This window comes from Chlamydotis macqueenii, chromosome 7, assembly GCF_036417535.1.
Source record: "Chlamydotis macqueenii isolate bChlMac1 chromosome 7, bChlMac1.mat, whole genome shotgun sequence".
Classification (NCBI taxonomy): Eukaryota; Metazoa; Chordata; class Aves; order Otidiformes; family Otididae; genus Chlamydotis; species Chlamydotis macqueenii.
The window spans coordinates 14,253,032-14,276,091 of NC_141562.1; the positions used below are offsets into that span (position 1 = coordinate 14,253,032).

At 49.0% G+C, this 23,060-nt stretch overlaps 1 protein-coding gene across 1 annotated transcript; it reads left to right on the top strand.

Annotated features, from left to right (window-relative positions):
• Positions 1-17,401: 17,401 nt before the first annotated feature.
• Positions 17,402-22,371, top strand: PCBD1 (pterin-4 alpha-carbinolamine dehydratase 1). Its single transcript, XM_010116978.2, has 4 exons — positions 17,402-17,726; positions 20,613-20,744; positions 21,104-21,184; positions 21,724-22,371. Exons 1-4 carry the CDS (start codon positions 17,724-17,726, stop codon positions 21,820-21,822), a joined length of 315 nt encoding a protein of 104 aa, XP_010115280.2. The 5' UTR covers positions 17,402-17,723; the 3' UTR covers positions 21,823-22,371.
• The last annotated feature ends 689 nt before the right edge of the window (positions 22,372-23,060 follow it).

Consider the following 23,060-nt stretch of genomic DNA (forward strand, 5'->3'; position numbering starts at 1 on the left):
TAGCAAGAAAGATCTGTCAATTAAGACAATAATCAATATTCTGTAAGGCAACCATTTCCCTTAAGATCATTAGAAAGTCCTAAGAAAGAATTGCTGCCACCATCTTCTAGGCTGGACCACAGGAACTGTGTGTGATGTAGGTAACGGTAAAGGAAAAAAAATAGCGAAGAAGGGAAAGAAACTTCAAGAGGGAAGCGTGACATTTACCCCAAAACCGGAATTGCAACAGGGCTAGTGTGTTCAAAATCCTTACAGGATTTTAAGATCTGGCCTTATTGTCCTTCGATGTACGTGGTTTCTGCTGCAGCCACACAAACACCCCTGAACAAGACCCTGGAGTTCATTCTAAACGGATACCAGAGGCTTTATAGACGACTACAAGTTCTGTTTCACACCTCGCCCAAAATAATACACACACCTCCAGCAGCACAGACCAAAATAATGAGAGGAGATCACAACAGCAGGAATCTGGAAGGGAAGGAAAAAAAAAAAACAAAGCAGCAAATCACTCAGAATAAAGCCAGGCAGCACCTGGACTATTCTTTGCGGACATCCCAGCTTCAAGACTGCTCTTCTCGCGAACGTTGTCAAGATTCATCTAAAATGGCACACAGGAAGAATTTTTTTTTTGCATGAACAAATGCCAGATTATCTTGATGGCTAGCACTACTCAACACATCACCACATAAATTCACGTTTTTTAAATTTACAAGGTGACCTCCAAGCAACTCTTAAGTACCTCCTCTCATGCAAATGTTTGTGTGTAACACAAGAAAAACACAAACAAGAAATGCACTGAAAAGTGAAAAAATATAAAATCATCCCTGTACGTAGAGGAGCTCTCCCACGAGACAGCAGAAGATTTTTTTTTTTTCTTAACACTTCTGACTGTTATTTCAAAGGCAGGAAGAAAAGACAAATTAGAAAGATGAGAAGGCAGCAAAACACAAGGTCAGCAATAACGCGACTCCGAGGCATTATTGACTTCAGCCAAGGTTAATCAGAGAAGCCACGTTTTTACCTTGGTGCCTTCACCAGGTGCCTCAAAATGATATAAGGATCCAGCCCGAGAAACATTAGATTCTCTCATTTCTGCCTCACGAAGAAGTATTTGCAAGACCCTGGTTAATTACACCAATAAACCACAAGCGAAAGCCTGGCCCCGCGCCACGTTTGTACTAGCAAGTCGCGCAGGGGTGTCGCGTTAACAGCCGCTACCCTGTCGCGGGGGGAACAGGGGAGACGGGAGCGGGGAGCAGAGAAGGAGCAGCAGCAGAAAATACAAGATTAACCAGCTGATTTTCAATTAGCAGCTGAAATAAAAATGAAGTGCTTTTAGCGCTCGGCCTTCAAAGTGCCAATACTCTTAAATAACACAGATACCTGGCCGCTCTGCAGCCCTATTAAATCACCTTCGTTTGTTTTAAGCAAAGCTGAGCGATACTTATTTAACAAGCACTTCTTCAAGCATGACTCAACACGCAGGGAGGCATCCTTTCAGGGCAAAGAAAAACAGGAGGGACGCTGGGAGAATAAATTTCTCTTTGGATAAGAAATCACTCACCGCAGCAGCTTCTGGCCAGGCTCTGGAGATGCTTCGGATCATCTGCTTCTGCTGAGGCTGGGGTACATCTTAACTTTGCCCCATGAATCATAGAATCACAGAATGGTTTGGGTTAGAAGGAACCTTTAAAGCCCATCCAGTCCAACCCCCCTGCAAGGAGCAGGGACATCTCCAACCAGACCAGGTTGCTCAGAGCCCCGGCCAACCTGGCCTGGAATGTTTCCAGGGATGGGGCATCCACCAACCTCTCTGGGAAGCCTGTTCCAGTGCTCCACAACCCTCAGCGCAAAAAAAAATTTCCTAATATCTAATCTGAATTTATCTCCCTCTGAGGTATGTTGATGTTCCCACGTGGTAAAGGGGTGAAGGTCAGGACCGTAGGCTCCTCAACAGGCGGTCCCTTCAGTCAGGACACCCTCAACGTTCTCCCCAGTTACCCCTTTCTCCTTAACAGCACCTCAAACCTTCCTACCACCTTGGTTTTAAGTGAAACGGCTGATACGAATAAGAAGCAACATCTTCAGGATACGTGGCGCTACACATCTGCTATCCACAACCGCATCCTTCCCAATATCCTTGCAAGTCCTTGGCTGCCCAGACCATCACCCTCTGTCCAACCTAGCAGCACATCACAGAGCAGTTCTCACCTATCTTGCTTTTTTAGGGCTGAGTGAAGCTCCTGGAGCTCCTCTTCACCACATTTTAAGTGCTCAGGGCTTCAAGTTTCATAAACTGTTACTCTTACATTCTCATTCACTTCAGCTTCTATATCTTGATCTCTTTGATCCACTTACTGCAAGATCCACTTACTCCAATCCCCGACTCCTCATCTTTGATACGACACACACAACCAATTCTTCCTTGGAGCCCCTTTCCTCCTGCCAAAGAGCTCTCCAGCAACAGCTTTGTGTTACAGCCAAACCCATTCAAAGCCCCCTTCGCGCACTCGGTCTCTTTTTTAATCACTCGCCCGTTCTCCATGTGCAAGCAACTCTTGTCCACACGTGACCAAGGCTCTCGTGCACTCGGTACAAAGCATCTCAGAGTGGCGTTTACAAGCCAACGCACATTAATTTTTTCCTCTCAGAAACCTAAACACGGAGAACGACGGTTATCCAAAAGGCCTAATAACCATTCAAGAGCATGAGGCGCACCTAGGCCTCGCTGAGCGTTGAATTGCCTTCCTGGGATGGTTTGATGAGAGACATAATCACAGCAGAAGTATTTTGAAAGAGCACATCTTCATTCTCTCTTAAAAGTACCGATAATCAGTAGCTAATTTTCCCCGTCCCGTTAGAGCTCGTTCGACTTCTTGAGAAATTAATACCTGTCCTTAAGGTTAGGCTGATACAAGCACCACTGATTTTTCAATGGCTCAGCTTCAGGGCTGCTAGAAATAGCAAAATTATCACCATTTAAAGGTATTATTACCTTTAAATAGTGAAAATTCTGTTTTAACTAAAAAAAAAAAAAAGCACCAATATTGTTTGTGATACATGCAGAAGCACACCTCATTTCACATTTTTAGATACCAACATTTTGGAAAACAGCCCCAACTCTCCGGTACTCTCAACGTAATACAAAACTGGGATTAAACTGAAGATGTGGGGAAGGAGAAGCACCACACTGGGAACACAAATAGTTTCCTTCTCACCTGCCCCCATGCATCTAATTTTAAATCCTCCATGCCTTGCCTGCAGGACACTCTGAAAAGCAGCATTCAAATCCTGAGTTTAAAGCGCTTGTTGTCCAATGTCACACAGTTCTCTCTCTAGCGATGCACCTTCAGGGAAAAAAATAAATAAATAAATAAATAAATCAAATTGCTGAAGGCATCAAAAAATGCCCAAGAGCACTTAAATTCTCAACCCAAAGGGCAGAACGATGCTGAAAGAGCCACACCACTCGCCACCACCCGCTTCCCATTTCACTTGTGAGCTCCAAACCATGCAGACTGAGGTCACACAAAGGCATCCCCCCTCATCCCCCTGCCACGGGCCCTTCCACACCCTGGGAACGCGCGCCGCCCCGAGAGGCGAACGCAACCCACGCTCGGTCCAGCCTGGGGCTGACCGCATCCGCTCGGCTCCCGGGAGCAGACGGGGAAGGGGGTGTCTCGCTCTCTCTGCCCCCGCATCCCTCCATTTCAGAAGCAGTGAGTACAAAAAAAAAAAAAAAAAGGGCAAGGCTGCAGTTATTATTTGAGGTTTTGAAACCAGGAGGGATGGGGGAGGCTAGACAATGTCGCAGGCTTCTTGCGGAAGTGACACAGGCTGGCTCATGGGCAAATTAACACAAGCGGGAGAACTGGCTCAGGCTCATCAGGGTAATGAAATGTGATATCCACTGGAGAACGCAGGGGCAGGGACACGCTCTGCTTTCCTGTAGCGGCGATGCCCTTTAGACAAAAGACTCCCTGGTGAAATGCAGAACAACTCTGGGATGGAGTGTATTCAAACAGGATCCAAGGACAGCAAACCCCCGACCACGTCAATAGATTCCTTCTGCTTATTTCTGTGCCGCACGGGGACGCGCCAACCAGTACTTGGGGACGCGACGACTCCTTTCCTGTGAAGACAGATAAATTCCAGCTCTTTTTAAACTCTCCTGTTAGGATGGTCTGTGTCATCTCAAGAACACGCAAGGGAATTTTCCTTGCCAACGCATGGGGCGATCCATGTAGCGCTTGGCACGCCCTGACTAGGACGGCTGGTCCCACCTCTCCAGAATGGCTTTTTGGTGGTGTTCCTGTCCTTCATCCCATTGCACATCCTCCTAACAGCTCCCAGCTCACGCAGCTCTCTCCAGACTCGCAGACGAAGATCTACCTGTTGACCTATTATGGTGTTTCTGCAAGTCAACTTCATTTCAGGGCCCTCTGCCTTGTACATACCTCCCCATCTTCTGTCTCTACAGACATCGGATCAATTTTTTGCCTAAGCGGGGCTCCTGGAGACCTCTTTTCAGAGGAACTTCAAGGAGGTGCTAGGAAAGGTTCTCCAAAATACTAACTCCTCTTGTCCTAACATCATTTGAGCATTGTATATACATTACTAAGCACATGTATAGAGTAGGAAAATACCCATTACCTCACAGAGAACACTGCCTGAGAGCTCCTCTATGTGAGTCTGGTGTAGCTCTGAGTAAAAGAGAGACATCAGTCCTAAGAAGGGGGGGTGGGGAAGAGATCACAGCTTTAACTTTACTTTTCACACTTTCCCTCACAGAGGAAATGCTGCATTAAGATGTTGGGTGAAGCGCCTAACACATCCCACACTCCCCATCTCAGTTTGAAGCGTGTAGCCCTCCGTTACAAAATCCCAAATGGCTGTGCTCCAGCAGGTCAAAACAAGGCGATTCATTTGTTAAATCATTTCTGGTGTTCTTTGGACTTCAATTAGTTTTAACGAGGACACATCCAAAGATGCCAACACTTGTCCATCCAAGACTGGGCTGTTGTGACATCGTGACACGGGCTTTCTCCAACATGGTTACCCTCAAAATCATTTCCTGGACCTTGGTACCAGCAACGTACAGATGTTTGTTTCTCCATACAGTTTGGTTTGGGTTTGTTTTTTTTAAGGACTTTAAAAAGGCTATTGGAAAAACGTTGACTTTGCAAACAAAGTTTTCTACACAGAGCAATTTGTCTGCTATGTGGCATCTTAATTTGGATATGTGTTTTAAAAACGCTTCTTCAGGCAGTAAGCAGCTAAGCTTTGGGAAGTTACATAAATCAGTACATTTACATTTGTATGCGCTAACAAGAAATGAATGCCTCTTTCCCTTCCAGTTAGCATTCGTGTGTGTCACGGGCACTGCTCCCTCTCCCCGCTGTCTTCAGGATATGGCCACAGAAGTTGTCATACTGAATTACACTGATAACCCATCTAATTTAATGCCCTCTCTTCAACAATACCCCACACCAGCTGCTACAGAGGAACATTTAACACTCCTTATAATTGACAGTGATGGAACAGCACCACCACGAGGGACATATTTCCTCTGCATCAGGGGATCCCCTCCTTTCCTTGAGCACATTTTCATCCTAGCTCGCATACCTGTCAATGTTATACTTTGAGAAAATCTGCTTTGGCTTCTTTTTTTTGGGGAGGAGTCAGCAGTATCTTCCAGCAAGGAGAGTTGCAGGTTAGCACGCTAACCAGGTGTGCAATGCGTTGAGTCTTGTATGGCCAAGGGGCCATCTCTTAAATCTCCTAGAAAGGGCTATGCGATGGCGCGGGCTGACTTGCCTGCGTCGTTCACCTTGGTCATGCTCTTTCTCTTCTCCTGCAAATGGAAACAGTCTTAATGCAATTTCAGAAAAGCTTTAAAAAAAAAAAAAAAAGGTGACACCCACCATAGCAGGGAAGCCTTCCCTTGCCTCTAATCATCTTCCAAAACCTTCTGTTTGTGCCGGATCGCCCTTCCTGCTCGCTGGAGGGCTCCAGGCAACACGCCACCTCCCATAGATACTTCTACAAAGGGCTTCCAGACCTCTTTTCACCCCGTGGCAAGAAAAGGATGAGCCAGGCCAGGTTCAGCCCAGCTGGAAGTCTTCCTCCCGCAGGAGAGGAAGGCACACATACAGCCCCGTGACTCAGAGAAACAGAAGACGTGGCTAATTGGATGTTGCAGCCCTCCCATGGCAAGGAGGGGACAGGGTTGGGCCGGCTCGCCGAGTTCAGCTTTCTTCCTCGACAGGGGAAATTTGCAGTGTAATTAAAATGAAATGTTGGCGCCTGCGTTGCACGTTGAAATATTGATGGAGGGAGGCATAAAGCATTTTATGAATGCATGCTTCCATTTTGCGATTTACTGCCCCCAAACACCGTTTTCACAGAGCCTACTCTGGAAAAAAAGGGGAGAGATGAAAGAGCAATAGTGGTTTTATTGCTGCAGAAAAAGAGAACAGAATTGGACAAAGTCAAATACAAAGTATTGAGAGATAAGTCTTCCGCTCTGAACTTTAAATACAGCAGGAGCTCCCTCACACCTGGAAACGGTCCACTGAAGTCACTCATGGAGGTTTCTTCCCCTTTCCTTCTGCCGTACCACAAAACGCTGGGAAGGGGCTACGCTCCCTTTAACCGCAGTTCCAAACAGGTCAAGCCCCTGTTTGTAACTTCTCTTGGAGTAATATACTCCCAGTTGCGTGAGAAGACGATGCCTTTGCTGTAGCTGTAGTGAGGGCAGCGGCTAATTCTCCCTGAAGTTTACTTGCCACAAAAATGAACAGCCAGTTTGCCTCCAGAATGAGTGAAAACTCAGTTCTCAGCCAAAAATGAGACTTCAGCATCCTTTAAACCTCAGGTGAGAGGAACACGGAACAGCAGGGTACCACAACCCAGCTAATCCAATGCTGCCCACCAAAAGCCCTCTCCTGGCATTCCCTAACCCCCACTTCTCTTTTTATTCCCTCCTGCTTCTCTCCTCTGCTCCTTGTAACCAGGTGAAAGCAAGAGAACGGAGTTGCTGGCCCCATATTTGGGCTGGGAAAGGGCTGTGCCAAGGTGAGGCAGCGTCTGCACCCCAGGGTGAGCCCCTGTTAGCACTGTGTGTCCCTTGTTTCGGCACTGGACTCTCAAGCTTTCCTTTCCATCAAACCCCACAAGCAGATGGGGCTCCAAATTTGCCGGCTATTTTCCCAGAGGGTGGCAGAAACATCAGCCTGTTGCTCTCCAGAACTGCTCTCCAACATCTCTCTCCGGACCATCTGCACTGCCACTTTTTCAAACGCACAGCAAAACAGTGCCCCCAGATTCCAAGCTGAGGACACACAAATTCAGCACAGCTCTCCAAACTGACCCAACGCACCCGAAAAGGAGGATTTGTGTTGCACGTACGCAGAAGCACTTGAATCTTTAGGCTGGCACTCAAGCTTCCCAATTCCAGGCTCCTTGCTCAAGGTCCCAGCCACCCTCAGGTCCGACTGAGGTCACGGACAGACCCTCACGGAGCAGTTCAACACACCCAGGATCTGAACCATCCCTTGAGACTCGTTCAAGGGATGGTCCACCCCTTGACCGCACGGTGAGATGACGTACCCAGATGCTTCACCTCAGGGTCTACGCTGGGTTGGGCTCAGCCCAGCTCTCGGTGCTACTCCACTTGCAGACGCAGGTATAATCTCGTTTCACTTCTTTTAATTCCTTCTTGCTCCAAAAATGAAATTTGTTTCATTAGACTTCAGATTTACATTTTCTACCAACATTTCTTCCAAGTTTCACTTCCTTTGCTAAGCCCAAGAACTTGGCTTTCTGAGCCAACTTAAAAATATTAAATTTTGACTGTCTTTGAATTCAAGCATTTAAATGTACAGTTTTGAACCCCTAGTACAAAGCAGACGTTGTCCCATAAGGACGCCACAACCTGAGGCAGAAGAGGCAAAAAACAGAAGCAAACCCAACAAGTCTGAGTATTCAAAGCTGGTTGGAAGAGTCCTTACTAGCTACATATGCTGTGGAAAAAAAAAAAAACCAAACCATTTAATTTTAAGGTTTGATTCTGTTCTAACATAGAGAGATGGGATTTATACAACAGGGCAACTTTTTTGCAAGATGAATTTTTATGTTCCATGTTCTCTTTACAACTCATCCGCTCACTGCAATGCAACAAAACACTTTTGAAAAGTCCCTCGATTTCCTATTTACTCAGCAGAAAATATCAGCAAGAGAGGTCCGTAGGAAATTAAATATATGCACACAGGGAGAAAAACAGTAAGCGACAGATACCGCTCAATGAAATTTTATGCGACCAATAGCTGTTGGTGGATGTGGGATTCAAAGTTTGCATTAAATATCTGAAGCTTTAACTAATCACTGAATAAATAACTTACAGCGGCGGCTTCAGGCAAACGATGGATAGAAGGGTTCTCAGCAGATATGGACGCGTACCGACGGAGGTGGCTCCAAGTTCTACAGGAAGAGGAAAAAAAAGATAAAACCCAAAACAGTTTTGGGAAAACAGAGAGCAAAACGTGAAAGCTCACGCAGTGCCTATGGAGATGGGTCGGTGCTCCCTGCCCCACAGACCACCACCATCTGGGATGGCCAAACGGGTCTTTGGGCAGCACAGAGTACGCCTCCACATGGTGTACAACGCCTGACAGGAGTAGCAAAGCAGCTCAGCCAGCTCAATTCTTCCAAGCTTGGCCTTTAATCTCTTTTTTTTCCTCCCCAACCAACAGGAAAGGACGTGCTTTAGGAGAAAGAAGTATTTAACAGGGGCCAAACCCATCTCCTCCCGTGACATTCATGGATTGGAGGACCACATCATATAATCCAAGAGTAGGGGACAAACTTCAGCATCTCAAGAGGCCTCTCCGAGTTCTTCCAGTTTTTTAATCTCAATTGCGTTAATCCGACAAAAGGAGGAATTGCTTCAGGGCAGATTCAACCAGCAGGAAGGAAATTACACAACTTCCCAACACGATCAAACATTTGCCACGTTAGACCAGCGTTCAGGAAATAACCTTGCAGATGAGCAAGGACAGCGATGCCCTCTCATTCTGGAGAGCAAGGTTGAGCACGCAGCTGGGGTTTCTCACGGCTTCCAGGAAAACACCAGATGTCCAGTGAGGTCAGGAAACACTTCCAAGAAGTCTGATTCCTCCTTCCTGGTTTTGAGGTACAATTTTGGCCAGTTTAGGGTTACCTGGGCGCAGATGCAGCAACAGCACTGGCAAATTTAAGGACAATCACTTGGGATAAGAAGGAGAAGAGCTGAAGTTACAGTTCTTTAACCAACAAGGGGTAGGGAGCGAAAAGAAAAAAAAATATCAGCAAGGTGAGTTTTCACCAGGATGAGGAAGGGACTAGACAGGAAACTGTCCTTTTACTGTCACTTCTGGCTCGTGTTCCTGAGGTTGAAATCCAAGAGCTAATGAAGACAGATGGGTTCATCCATGCTGTTGGGGTCCGGATACTGATGAAAATTATTTAGCGGTCAAGAGCTGTCTCCGGGCACATGGATTAATTAGCAGAGCGAGGAGGAAAGTGACTCTAGCAGCACATCACCTACTAATAATAGAGCCCAGATTGGTCAGGGAGCATATCCAAAAGGAAGATGAGGTGATTGTAGGCTCGCAGCTCACCTTCAACTGCAAGCAACAAAGGCAGAAACTCTTCCAGAGGGCGTATTTCCATCTCCCACCTCCTGCTAGGAAGGGATACATCCAGGATGAGCTGCTACAGGGCCAGGCATCCTCAGGGTGGAACAGTGCCCTGGAGATGGAGGTGACCCCTCTCCACCAACCCAAGAGCGCGGCTGTGGATCAGCGATCGGGAAGCTCAGATGGTCATTCTGTTTCTCAAAGGATCTGCTGGTTTAAGCACCGCTTTTCCCTTTCTGCAAGGGGACCTGCAACCCTTTTGGCCCTGCCCAAGAGACCTCAGCACAGCCTCCCTGTAGGATGATTTTCTGCCTCCTACCTTATGAGGATGCAAACTTTTGAGGAGAACTGGGTCTTTAACACCTCTGAGGTCCTGATTTCCCCTTGCCTCTGTTTCTTACCTGTACAAATAAAACCTCCCCCTGCATCCATTTCAAGCACAATTACTCAGAGCACAAAAATCTCTCTCCCCATGTGTCTATAGGGCCTGAAAAGAAAAAAAAAAAAAAAAAAGAATAATATATATCATATATACACACATTTGTTAGAGCACATACTGACACAGCTGGGAAACACTGACAGCTCTGCAGAGCAAGACTAATTCCCAAGCACTGAAAATCATTTGGAGGAAAGGCTTAGGAGTAAAAATGATCCAGTCAGTCTGACAGAGCAGTCATCATTTCAGTGTCTAACATCTCAGTAATGCCTGAGCCACAAATTATCGTTCTGCATCAGCAGAGAGCAGAGGTCTTAATGCTTTTTGTTGACGTGACCACCAGCTACAGCGATTCAGAAAATAAGTCAGGTCCTCTTTGCGCCATGCTTACCGTCAATGAAGATACAGGCACAGGGCAAAGGGGCCGTTCTCCAGTTTGGTAAAGTTTCCTCCAAGCTCTAAAATACCCTTTCTGGGGTTCAATAAGGAAAGAAAAATACCAGGCATTCAGTGTAAACTGTGGATCAATAGCCGGATCCTAGAGAGAAACATTCTCTTTGCTGAGCAATGCTGCTGCTAGAGCAGCAAGGTTGCTTTTTTTGATCCTGCAGACTTCAGTCCTTGCTACCACAACAGGCAATATCACATCTCCCAGTTGCACTGGAACCGCTGGTCCTTTTTATTAACACAACTTGCTTGATCCACAAACAGGGCATGCTCCTGCTCCTCATCTTCCCTTTGTGTGACCAGCACAAGTACCAAGCTCTCACAAGGACCCTCTGGAGAGCTCATGGTTGTAAGCAGTCCTACAAGACCGGTTGGAGAGGGTCCAGAGGAGGCCACGCAGATGATGAGAGGGCTGGAGCAGCTCTGCTGTGAGGCCTGGCTGAGAGAGCTGGGGCTGTTCAGCCTGGAGAAGAGGAGGCTCCAGGGAGACCTGATAGCGGCCTCCCAGTACCTAAAGGGGGCTGCAGGAAAGATGGGGAGAAACTCTTCAGCAGGGCCTGGTGTGATAGGACGAAGGGTAATGGTTTTAAAATAGATGGAGGTAGATTCAGACTGGACATAAGGAAGAAATTTTTTTATGCTGAGGGTGGTGGAACGCTGGCCCAGGTTGCCCAGAGAGGTGGTAGATGCCCCATCCCTGGAAACATACAAGACAGGTTGGCCGGGGCTCTGAGCAACCTGATCTGGTTGGAGATGTCCCTGCTTCTTGCAGGGACTGGATGGCCTTTGAAGGTCCCTTCCAACCCAAACCATTCTGTGATTTTAAGACATCCTCCTTCCAGAAAAAGTCAGGTCTCTTTCCCAGCAAAACCCTTCTTCCCAACACTACAACAATATCTTCACTCTTCATGGCGCCTCAGATAGCGGCACCACCCGATGACAGCTATCGTACCACAGGACATTAGCTCCAAGATAACAACACAGGGCAGCTGGTGCCACCAGACAACGTTCCCCAGGAGTTCACAGCACCAGTGATTTTTCCACCTCAGGTCAGAAACAACCACCTCCCTTTCTCCTTCCTCCCCACCAGCTTCAACACTTTGCCTTCACAAGGTCATAAACCCAGCCCTACACCAAGCAGCCATCTCCAAGACCAGCTCAGGGTACTACTACCCAGACAACCTTCAACAGCACCTCAGAGTGAGGTCCAAGCACCGAGGCCAGCCAGTATGAGTAAGAGGTCCCCTCCTTTTGAGCCCAAAGTCCTCCTGGGACAGCTGCATCTTGGATGGGAGTGGAGGCAGCTGAAATTAAACACAGCTCCATTTCGCTGTAGCACATCAAACTTCCCAGGCTGCGAATCAGTGATAATTTGTAGTATTTCATCATGCCCCTCCTGCCGCAGGAACTCTTTATCCTCACTCTGTGAGGCGACCTGCTACGTTATTTAATTTCCTATCTGCAATGGGTGAGGCACAGCGGCATTCTGGTTTCTTAGGATTGCTGCGTACACGGTTTTCCCATTAATTTTTATCCCACGTCGAACAAACAGTGCAGACGGCAGGGTCCAGCGGTCACTCCCACTAACAGCAAGGACAAGCAAGGCAGATGAATCCGGTTTGTAAGAAGCAGAATAAACTCATTAGGCTGGGGAGAAACAGAGGTGGCAATATAAATAAGAGAGTAACCTCATCAAAAGAGTCTGTTTAATGTTAACAAGGAAAAAAAATAATAATCAGCGCTGTACCTGATATGAATTTCACACGAGTTTCTGCACCAAAAAAAAAACCCCACAGAACTTGCCAATGCACCTCCACGCCTGGGTGCTGCCCCTGCGCTTTCAGCAGTGCACTACACTTAACCCTACTCACCTTCTCCAGAAGGCTGGAGATGAAGCTGAGGCCCCAAACAGACTCCCATGGACAATCTGTTGCCTGCCGTTTCTAGATCCAATCGAAGAGCAGCTTGTATGCCCCAAAGCTTCTCCACCTTCTCTAATCCTGCCCAATAAAAGGTCTGTGCAGACAGGCCTTGCCTTTACATCCACACCTAGAGCCCCTCTTCCCATCCTTACCTCAGGGCAACCTACTCCAAGACTGGTAGTTGGGAAGCTGGAAATAAAATCCAAGGATTTCCAGGACTTGAAAAGAGTGATGGTAACCAAAGACTTTTAGCAACCTGTCTGGAGAGACATCCTCAATGCTTACGTAGCTATGGGCAACCATGCCCCAGGAGCACCAAAGGACCTCATGAGAAACGATTTGCTAGGGAAAATCCAGCTGAAGAGCCACTTTGCTGGAGCACAACCACACTTTAGCAGAGCTCATGCCAGGTACCACCTCTGGTTTTCCAAATCAGGTGGGTTTGAGACCTCCAACGCTATGCCCTCCTGCCAGGGGCTGCGGATTCAGGGAGCTCTCTCCCGTTTCTCAGCATTTTCCTGACCCCTAGTGACAAAACGTGGCTGTACAGCAGCCGCTTAACATGCGGCACCCAATTCTCCCCACATAAACAAGGAGCAAAACTCACTCTTTAGGATGGGAGAAAGGCTTCCAGCTCCACCACGACACTCGCCCTCCACAACCCCTGCAAGATTTGTCAGAAAATCCAGCCTGTTTAGCAACAACTCAAATTTGAACCGAAAGTCAGGATACAAGCTGAGTGCGAGATGTTTCCCTCACAGCGGGCTCCAGCTGCGCCCAGGGAAGCCAGGTTACGCGATTAATCCACCAGCAGACCGGACAAAGCAGTTTTGACGTACTGCCTTCCCCCAGGGCACGTGCATCCTGCGGCAGGGAACAGGGCGACCTCGGCAGGGCAGCAAACTGCGTGATCTCACCCCATCCACGGAGCAAACTCCTGGGCACCTGGAGGACAAGGCTCGTGACACAGGAGTACGTCAGCTGCCAGGGCCCACGGCTCTTGGTTTTGTCACGCTGCGTGGTTTCAAGGACAAACACAGAGTCAGAGCAGCATTATCCTTGCTCAACTCCTAGGTTTTCAAATCTAATTGATGCCAGGCATCTCCGTGCGTCGGGTTGTCTCTCCCAGCACCAGTTTGATAGAGAAGACATCCGTTGCAACATGCGCTCGGGTACCTTGGATTCATGCTTGCATCATCCTCCTCCTCTGGGAAACGTCCATCCCTTCAAGGCAACACTTCTTCAGCTCCCAGATGCTATGATATTCCACCGTCTTGCCCACGGCTGTCTCCCACTTTGGTATTCACGTTTGCTACGCATCGGAAGGGGTTACGCCACTTTCATTGCCATTTTTCCTTTTTTTCCAACCTAGCCTTCTCCAGGGGTACCTGTACACTGCCTGATCTCAGGGTCCTTTACCTAAAGCATCACACGAGCAGACCAGAGAAGCCTTGATTTGTACAAGCCTCCGATTTATTTTATTCATTGCACTGAGGCCAATTCCTAGCCTTCACTGACTTTGATAAAACGACGCTACGAGAGGTAGCCTCACACAGGAATAATTAACGATTCATCTCTATTTATTGGGCCCTTTTGTCAACTTAAACTTGTCATGACTGCCATAAATCCCCTCCAGTGCTAAACAAACTCTTTAATTAAATCTATTCTGCCACAAAAGCATACTTTAGATACCAGCGCAGCAGTCAGTGATGAAAAGTTGGCCCACCCTGGCCTAAAACACCATTTGAGGGCTGAGGTTCACCAGGACCAGGTGAACTGGATGCAGCCTCCAAAAATGTATTCCTGGCGAATTCCTGAGGCACCACAGCTAGTTAATTGTTTCCCTGCTGACTAAGCAGTTGTTCCCTCCTGCCCACAACACGAGTTTCCATCTCATCACAGGAGAAACCTCAAAGCAGTAAGTACATGGACAACTCTGTACCCACCAGGCAAAAATCTGTTCCCCCATCTCGTGGTTTGCTAACAGTCCTCCTGCCCTGGGTCTCCTCATCCAGGGAAAAGAAGTGAAGCATAACACGCTTTCCTCCCTCCCAAAAGGTGGGAAGAAGGAATGGTCGATGATGCCAGACCTGAAGAGGAAGCAGCACATCAGTTAAAGGTGAAGCAAATAACAGCACCCTCAGGATTTTCTAAAGGCGTTCTCCAAGGAGCAGGACCATCCTGACACAGATCCTGTCTCCAGCTGCAGCCAGAAGCGGACCTGGGAAATGCAAGAACAAAACAAGCACAGATTAAGCTTCTCCCCAGGTTCTGTCTTTGCCTACTCTCAGCCCAGGAGATCTTCACTGGATGTGTGTTTTCTGTTTAGCACACAGCTCCCACTGGGTCCCTCCTGGACGTGACAGACAAACCTCTCCCATGCAGTGCGGACACCCATCCTTTTTTCCAAAGTAGAATATAAACCAAACACTGCCCCTTGCTTGAGATAAAGGCTCCTTCTGCCAGCGATATCAGCAAACACCTCGCTGCCGAGTCAGCAGCTCTGCTAACAGCCCGTCCCATTAATACTTGCCTTGCAGCAAACAAGGTGGCAGAAGCCACCGCTTTCTTTGCTGGTTAATCCTATTTGCCTCACGAGAGGACCCAAGACGCAAAGTCAGAGTGAATTCCTACACACTGGTAGGAAGATGACATTGAGCACGTTTTTAATACTCAAGTGAGAAACCAGCATGGATCATGGGGAAATTAAAAAATAGAAAAGACAAAAAGAAAAGTCAGACCATGTGGGGAAAAAAACCACCAAAAAAGCCATTTGTTGCTGTGTTGGAGAGTCCTAAGCTCCCGCAAGGAGCTTCCCTCTCCTGGAAGTAGCAAGGATCACGCTCTCCACATCTCTGACGTGACTGCAAGCAGCCACATGTTGCAGCCAGCACGCTCCGAGAAGGAAGCTGGTATCCCTCTTCCCTCAAAGGGACCATTAACGTGTTTCAGGGAACAAGAAATGAGAAAGGGGGAGAATTCCAAAAGCAAATATTGAGATGGGAGATGGTCCATGGATCTCAACCAATGCAGCTTTCAGGGTCAGGTATGTTTTGTTAAAAAAGTATTGATAAAATAAAAATAACAGTAGGTGAATGATACGAGAGCTCCCCACAAATACACAGAAGCAACGCACACTTGTGGGTTCAGCTGCCATTGACCGAGCCCCAAAGGAGCAGAGCTCTAAACCAGACAACAAGGGAGGACAAAATTTAAAAAAAATAAAAAAATAATAAAAAAAAAAATCTGTTGCGAGTAAATGAGCCCCTTGCATGGGGCTGCAAACCGCTCCGAGCAAACACCTTGCCCAACATCGCTCAATTAATCATTAAAAGCAAATCCAGAGTGCCATCTCCAAAAGAGAAGTTAAAGCTGTGCAGAGGGGGAGTTTCACGCGCTTAGGAGGAGTTCAGGTGTCCGTCAGCCAAAGGATCAGCCACAATTTCACACCGCAGACCGAGGAAAATCACAACTGCCCCGCTGACACTTCAGCAAAAGCACATCTCTCCGTGAGAGATCTCTTGCGTGCAAGGCTGGCAGTTCAGGCTTGATTTATAACCGAGGAGAGAAAATGCCATTACAAAGGAGGTGGGTGATCAGCAGATGCTGTATAATTACTTGTTTTTCTCCTGATGTTCTCCAGCCATGAAAATTCTCACCTCTAATGAGCTGAGGTGTCCATCAGTTGCTCTGTACTGGCAGCACACGTACTGGTAAGGTAAACAGGATTGGCTCCCAGCTGTGCTGCGACAAAATCTGAGAGGGAAGGGAGGGTACCGTGAGAGTATTTGCTTCCTCCTCCATCTCCAAATCAACAGGGAGGCCTAGCCAAGGTGCATTCAAGGCCCCAACAAGTCACTGTCAACACAGCCACTGTATTTTCTTGAGAAAACCACAGCCAAGATCCCGTGGAACACAGCTGTTACCTGCAGCACCCACATCTCTGCCTGTAAATTCAGGACAATACTTGCTTCCTTTACCTCCTGCTTGTGCCACTATTTACTGCCAGTCCTGCAATTCAAATTTACGCCAAGAAAATACTGTCAGCCTTTCCCAGCCTTACAAACAATCCCACCTTCTGATTTCATGCTGGAAGTCATACAGCACCCCTTCTCTTCTCATCCATAAAGCTTCCACATTCATATCTGCACGCAATTATTTTCTTCTCAGGTGCTGCATTGCTCTCCAAGTCTTTCCTCCCCGGACAGACACTCAGGGTCTCCCAGGACACAAAAAAAAAAAAAAAAAAAAAGCTAATTTTTCCCTTCCATTGCCCTGCAAGCAAATCTATCGAGGCCAAAAAAGAAAAGAAGAATTTGCTTCCCTCTAACTTGCCTGCTCCAGAAACAAGTCAGTGCTGTGGCACCCACAAACCTTAACAGCAGAAAACAAAATGTGCGCAACACAAGGGTTAAAAAATTCACACTGTGCTAAAAAATTTCCAGGATCAGTTGCTTCAAGGGTACAGAAAGCCAAGAGGGTATAGTGGGGTGTGGGATTTCTGTCCGCCACGCACATCAGCACGGTACAAGACTGTTGTCAGTGCTGGAAGATCGCCCATCACGTGAGTGGGTTTAGCAGACGATGAACTGCAGAACACGGGCACAAATCCGGCAGGCTCGGAGAGCGAAAACGCGCCAGGGAGCGGCACGCGGCATCCGTGCAGACACAGTTCCCTCGGCAACGGGAGAAAACACCTTAAAAATGCTCTGAAGTGTTGAGCCGCACACGCTCCCCCCCATCATCCCGGCTCTCAGTCCACGTGCCGCGATATAATCCAGACAGTGCAGCCCTCAGCTCACTATTATCCCTGCACACAGCTCAAAGGGCCGGGAGGCACACGTATGCGCAGCCAGGACGACTGCCACATTCATCACACGTGTTGCTAGCAGCATCCCGCTGCCCTTCTCCATCCCGTTTTGCCTTTTCCTTGTGCAACAGGTTAAAAAAGTGGCCCTTCAGGAGAGGGGCAGGTGATGCATCACCGCTTTGGCGTGCAGGGGTTCAAAGAGCCCCTGTTTTAGCATCCCCCCCGAGCCCCACAGGGTTTCGTGGGCGGATGACCGCTGCCAGGCAGCGTTGGGAAAGGCCAGCACGGGCAGCAGCTCTCCGTGGGTGGACCCGGCCCCCTCGCCACGCCTCCCGTTACCCCGGACAAGCCAAGGCTCCACGGGGCTACGGTCTACGGCCCGCGCCATCCAAGCCTGGACCGGGGACGAAGGCCACGGAGACCCACGGGCGATGGTAAGTCGCTGCCGCAAAATCCAGCTTGTGGCTTTGCAGGCAGAGGACAGGGCAAGGAAGGATTCAGCAGCAGCTCCGGCCTCTGGGAAGAAGCAGGAGGCAAGGGAAAAAAGGAGCAGAGCTCTGCGCCGTGGTTAATAAATAACACAGGGAGCTCCGGCGGCTGCTGCTGAATTACCAAAGCCAGCGGCTCTCTGGGCTCCGTTCCTCTGTGAGGGGGAGGGAGAGGGTCTGTCAGCAAGGCTGGGCTGCCAGCAGGACCCCTCCTCAAACATCGCGCGGCAAGTAGGTCCCCCAACCCTGCTCTGCCTGCAGCCCACGCTGGCTGGGTGGAAATCGGCTTTTTTTTCACAGCAGCGGAGGGGACAGGAGGAAAAGACTGTGAGGCCTCGTGGCATACCTCACTCCAGCCCTGCCTGTGGGTCCTACTCACGCCAGGGCTGTCCCCTTCACCTTCTCCTCGGTGACAAGTCACGTTAGTTTGGGCTGAGAGGGTTGTTTCACCTCCAGAAAGCCCACAGCTCTTCCAGTTTCCCATGCTGGTTCCTCTGCCTCAGTTGCACAATGCATATACTTGGCTGCCTGCTGGCAAAATAAAAAAAAATTTAAAAATCCCAATGCCTTGGCAGTTGAGAGCCAGTAAAAGAAAACAAAATAATTACATTTCCCTAATGAGAAGAGTGTGTTTTAAAGGAGTAAGTGCACATGAAAGCACTAACGCGCCATGCTGACAAAAACAGCCAACCTGCTGGGGTGGAGGAGGAGGGAAGGGAGCGGGACGGTGCTCCGGGCAGAGTGTTCACCACCACAAGACAGAGCCGGAGGAGATGGCTTTTGCGTGGTCCGTTAGCCAAACCTCAGTCCAGCCATGCCTCCTGCCGGCACTGGGCTCTCGGAGAGGAGCTGGGCCTGGAAAAAGCCCTGGGGCCCATCCTCCCATGTATTCATGACCAGAAAAGGGTTCGGAGAACAATTAAGCTGCGTCTCTTCCAAGCAGCCTGGTTCCTTGCTCTGCCAGGAGGCGGCTGGCTCAGCACCCAGCCCCTACGTCCATATCCCTCTGCTCCGGGCAAGGAACATGCCTGGCTTTACGCAGCCTTTCCTCTCTTTAGGACACGCTTGGTCCCCAAACCTGGCACAGCCCCTACCCCACTGCCATGGGAGCCCCCCAGGGCAGCCCCCATGGGTGCCCCCCTGCCAGAGGCCCCGCGCGGAGCCAGCCCAGCCTCCGTCCCCACGTTATCCAGTTGCTAAGCTACCCGCGCCCAGCTTATCACGCCATCGGCGCAGAAGGGCAACGGCTGCGGGTTTATTGCGCTGAGCCGTGTTTACTCACCGCCTTCCCTCCAGATCCAGAGCTGGGGAAGGGATGGGGTCACCATGAGCTGGAGGTGGGACAGCGGAACCATCCAAAACTCGGATGGCACGGGCGGTTTGCGCGCTAGCAGTGAAGCGGGAGCACGCAGGGGCAAGGAAGGCTTTCCCCAAACGTCGTGCGAGAGGGAGAGCGTGCAGCTGCGATGCCAGGGCCGTGGGAACCCCCCCAATTAAGGTTTGGCATGCACCTTGGCACCCTCCATTTCATGGAGCAGGTGACAGCTTTCTCTAAGCCTACCGGTCACAGCTACGCAGACAGGTAAGCACCCATGTGGCCTGATGGCACAGCAGACCCAGTAACATGGGAATCAGGCGTAATCTTTCCAGTCTTCCTCAAAACATGCAAACCCAAAAGAACCCACACAAACCATCAGCTCTCTGGATTTCTACAGCCCGTAAGCAGGTGAACTACAGGAAAGGAAAATTTGCTTTCTTTGGTCAGCAGCCCCTTGAGACGCCACGCGACGCTTGGGTATCGATGCTCAGAAGCAGCATCTCGAACGCCCACGAGAAACAGTGGGCTGCATTTGTCGGGACGCGTATCTAACTTGCCACGCTTTGCTCTCCACAGCATATAAAGGAAAACAAATGGCAAAGAGATGTTGGTCTTCGTCATCGAGAACCAACAACCCTCACTGACTTGAAAGATCAGATCGCCCACTAGGAAAGAATTTTAATTGCCAGAACTTTTTCAGACAGAGCAATATCTCTGCACTCACTCCTGCCTTCCCCACTGAGCCAGAAGGGCAACCCCCATCCCAAGAACTCCGTTTGTTTCATCTTTGCCCATATTCGCTCCCCAAAGCCAAGCAGAACTGCTGCTTTTTGGTTTCTCCTTTAAAAAACAAATAACAGCAGCTCTGCCCAAGAAGGGAAGACAATGCTACATCACAATCCCTGCCTCTGCCCTTTGTTACTCAGGCAGAAACAGCCTCTTAAACTCCACCGTAAAAGAAGGGCGATTGAGAAGGAGCTGAACTCCAATTTAGTGTGACTCATCTCTCTGATTCACACCACTTCTTTCTCCTCTAAAGCAGGCTTCCAGCGCAGATGACCTGCAAATAAAGCCCTCCACGTAGGGAAGTTACTTCACCAACCTCAAAAGCAAGCAATTCTCAGTTCTAGAAGCTTTCAGGGTTTGGTTTTTGTTTTTTTTTTCCCCCCCAGAAAATTGTATGTGATGTATTTGGCAGCTTAACCTCACAGCCACCGATGCATAGTACCTCAGGTTATAATGAAGCAGTAAAGCGGTAGGTGTTGCAGGTCAGGGGACAAAAGCTGGACCAGGTACACGCAGAATGTACGCAGGGCAGGGAGCAGATGTCCCCCATCATCAGCACCCTCCCCAGTTCTGGTCTACACACTTTAACCCTCCCACCCAGTCTGCAGCTGCCTCCTTGGACCCGTAACTCCACGACCCATGGGAAGCCTCACTGCTCTGAGTATCTGCTTCATCCTACCTCTGCCACACTGATCTGCTCCTCTTCGCTTTCCTTTCTGCGGCGGCAGGCAGGAAAAGCCCACAGGCTGAGCGCGGAGGAGAGGGAGCAGCTGCTGCCAAACCTGAGAGCCGTGGGGTGGAACGAGGTGGAAGGCAGAGACGCCATCTTCAAAGAGTTCCACTTCAAGGATTTCAACCGGGTATGAGCATCAGTGGTACAGAGTTTTACAACGCGAGAGTTCTGGTTTGCAGAGCAGGGAGTCCCATCTGCAAGGCTCAGCCAAAAGGAACCCCTCTGTGTTTCTCCTGAAATGTAATGGCTGAGCAAGATTAACCTGCCCAAAACACCAAAGTGCTCGACCCAGCACATGGTTTGTCTTGGAAAAGCTCCCCAGAAAGAGGAAAAGCCATAGAAAACCCCAACAAAGATACAAAACATGCCAGGCCTTGTGTTTGGTGGGGTTACCTAGAAACATGGGGTGTAAAATTAATAGCAATAGGGTAAAAACCATGGGGTAAGCTGTTCAGAGCTAATTTTTCTTCTCACTCCACTGGGCAGGCCTTTGGCTTCATGACCAGAGTGGCTCTGCAGGCAGAAAAACTGGATCACCACCCCGAATGGTTCAACGTGTACAATAAGGTAAGAAAGAGGGATGCTGGGGGCAACCGGAACGCTTCGGGGAACACATCCCTTTTGTGAGGCATGAAACAGCAGCCGCAAATCCTGCTCAGGTCGGTAGAACCTCTTTCCTCAGATGCTATTCCCTTGGCATATCAGACAGCCTACAGCTATCATCTACAGATTCTTTCCTCCTCGTTTTTTCACCTGTCCATTAGCTGCCTGTAGGCTGGCACCAGGTCTGCTTTTTTAAATCAGTATCAGAATTAGCAGCAAGGGGAAAAGCTTCTGGAGAAAGAGTGGGTTGAAAAGTGGGCACCGCTAGCTGCTGTGACCAAGGCAGGGGTGGCAGTGACAGCTCCCAGCCAGGATGAGCCGTAGGAAGGAGAAAACCAGGCAAAACGCCAGACTCACCTCTCCCCACCCCGGGAAATTTTGCTAACAAGCCTGGAGAAAGTAATAGCCCTACCTGCCTTGAGATGCAAACTGTCTGCAGCACTGGGGGAAACTGCTCCTGCTCTTTCTGCCAGCAACACAGTCGGTCTGTCTGTCTGGTCTAGGTTCACATCACCCTGAGCACCCACGAGTGTGGAGGCTTATCGGAGCGAGACATCAACTTGGCCAGCTTCATCGAGCAGGTTGCAGCTTCTCTTTCCTGACTAGAGAGAGGCACACGAAGCTAAAAAAATCAACTCTGCCACTGCCGCAACCCGCATCTCGCCTGCGTGGCTGCACCTAGAGCCTTCTCCCACTTCCAAGCTAATCCCTGGATCCAGGCTGCCCAACACCACGTCAAACTCCCCACCACAGCTCAGATGGATGGAAGCACTTCTTGGGCACCATGCGTATATCCATCTCTTTGATCTCGCTGTTTCCGTTCTCAAACCCTCTACTAGCCGTGCCCTACCGGCCCACCCCTCCAGTTTTCAGCCGATGTGTCCTTTTACCAGGAGTCACGTTACACGATTCCACCGCCCGACCCCATCCAGCCCCTGTGTTATTGCTTCCTACCTCCTGGAATACGCTTTCTGCCCAAAACGTGGTCTGCGAACCCCCTGTAATGTACCAACTGTGATGTGCAATGTGGTTATGACGTTAACCTCTCCAGCAGTATTATAAGCAGGCATAGGATGTCACCCCTATTGTAACTGCCCTTTAGTAGGACACCAACTGAAAATGTTTACAATAAAAAGTCTTGATTAACCTGATGTCAGTTTGGAAGGAAGCCTCACTGTCAAAATTACGCCAACAGGTTTTCCCAAGGTCTGACTGTTCTCAAGAAGGTGCTTCTGCCACGGAAAAGCTTCTTGATAAAGCAACACGGGAAGAAATGGCATTTGCCTTCGCAGGCTTGCACCTTAAAGTGAACAGGGTCTGAAAAGAGAATGAGATTATCAAAGCCAGGGCAAACAATCAGAAGCGAACCATGGCTAAGGCACAGGGAAGGCACAAAAGTGGCCCAGGGGCTGCTTACAGTGGGATACCCTCCCAAAAGAGGCTGTAGGTGGATTTGGTGGTGTCAGATCTCCACTCCAGTAACACACTAATCTTGGCGTTCAGGGAGCCTGCAGGCAAATTGCTGCATTTTCGGTACAACAGGAATAATTTTGCTGTGAAACCAATGCAAGACAGCGGAAGAAACACTACAAACATCCAATTCAGGTCTCCCCCCCCACCTTTTTAACCCTTTAAAGTTCTATAAAGCATTAAGAGAAAACACATAGCTCTTAAACGACAATTTTCAGCATCCTTCAACATCACACACAGGATGTAGCCACACACATCGCCTTTATCTTGACAGAATGAAAGTGCAGTGAGACGTATAAACCATTCTCCCTGCCACAGACTAGGCTGTGCACGAGCAAAGATCAGGAGCAACAGGTCCTCATTCACACAC

What these genes read in the sequence shown, in the direction of transcription:
- PCBD1 (XM_010116978.2), top strand. An exon ending in ACTTCAAGGATTTCAACCGG is followed by an intron (nt 20,745 to 21,103) that starts GTATGAGCATCA and finishes TCCACTGGGCAG; the next exon opens with GCCTTTGGCTTCATGACCAG. An exon ending in GGTTCAACGTGTACAATAAG is followed by an intron (nt 21,185 to 21,723) that starts GTAAGAAAGAGG and finishes TGTCTGGTCTAG; the next exon opens with GTTCACATCACCCTGAGCAC.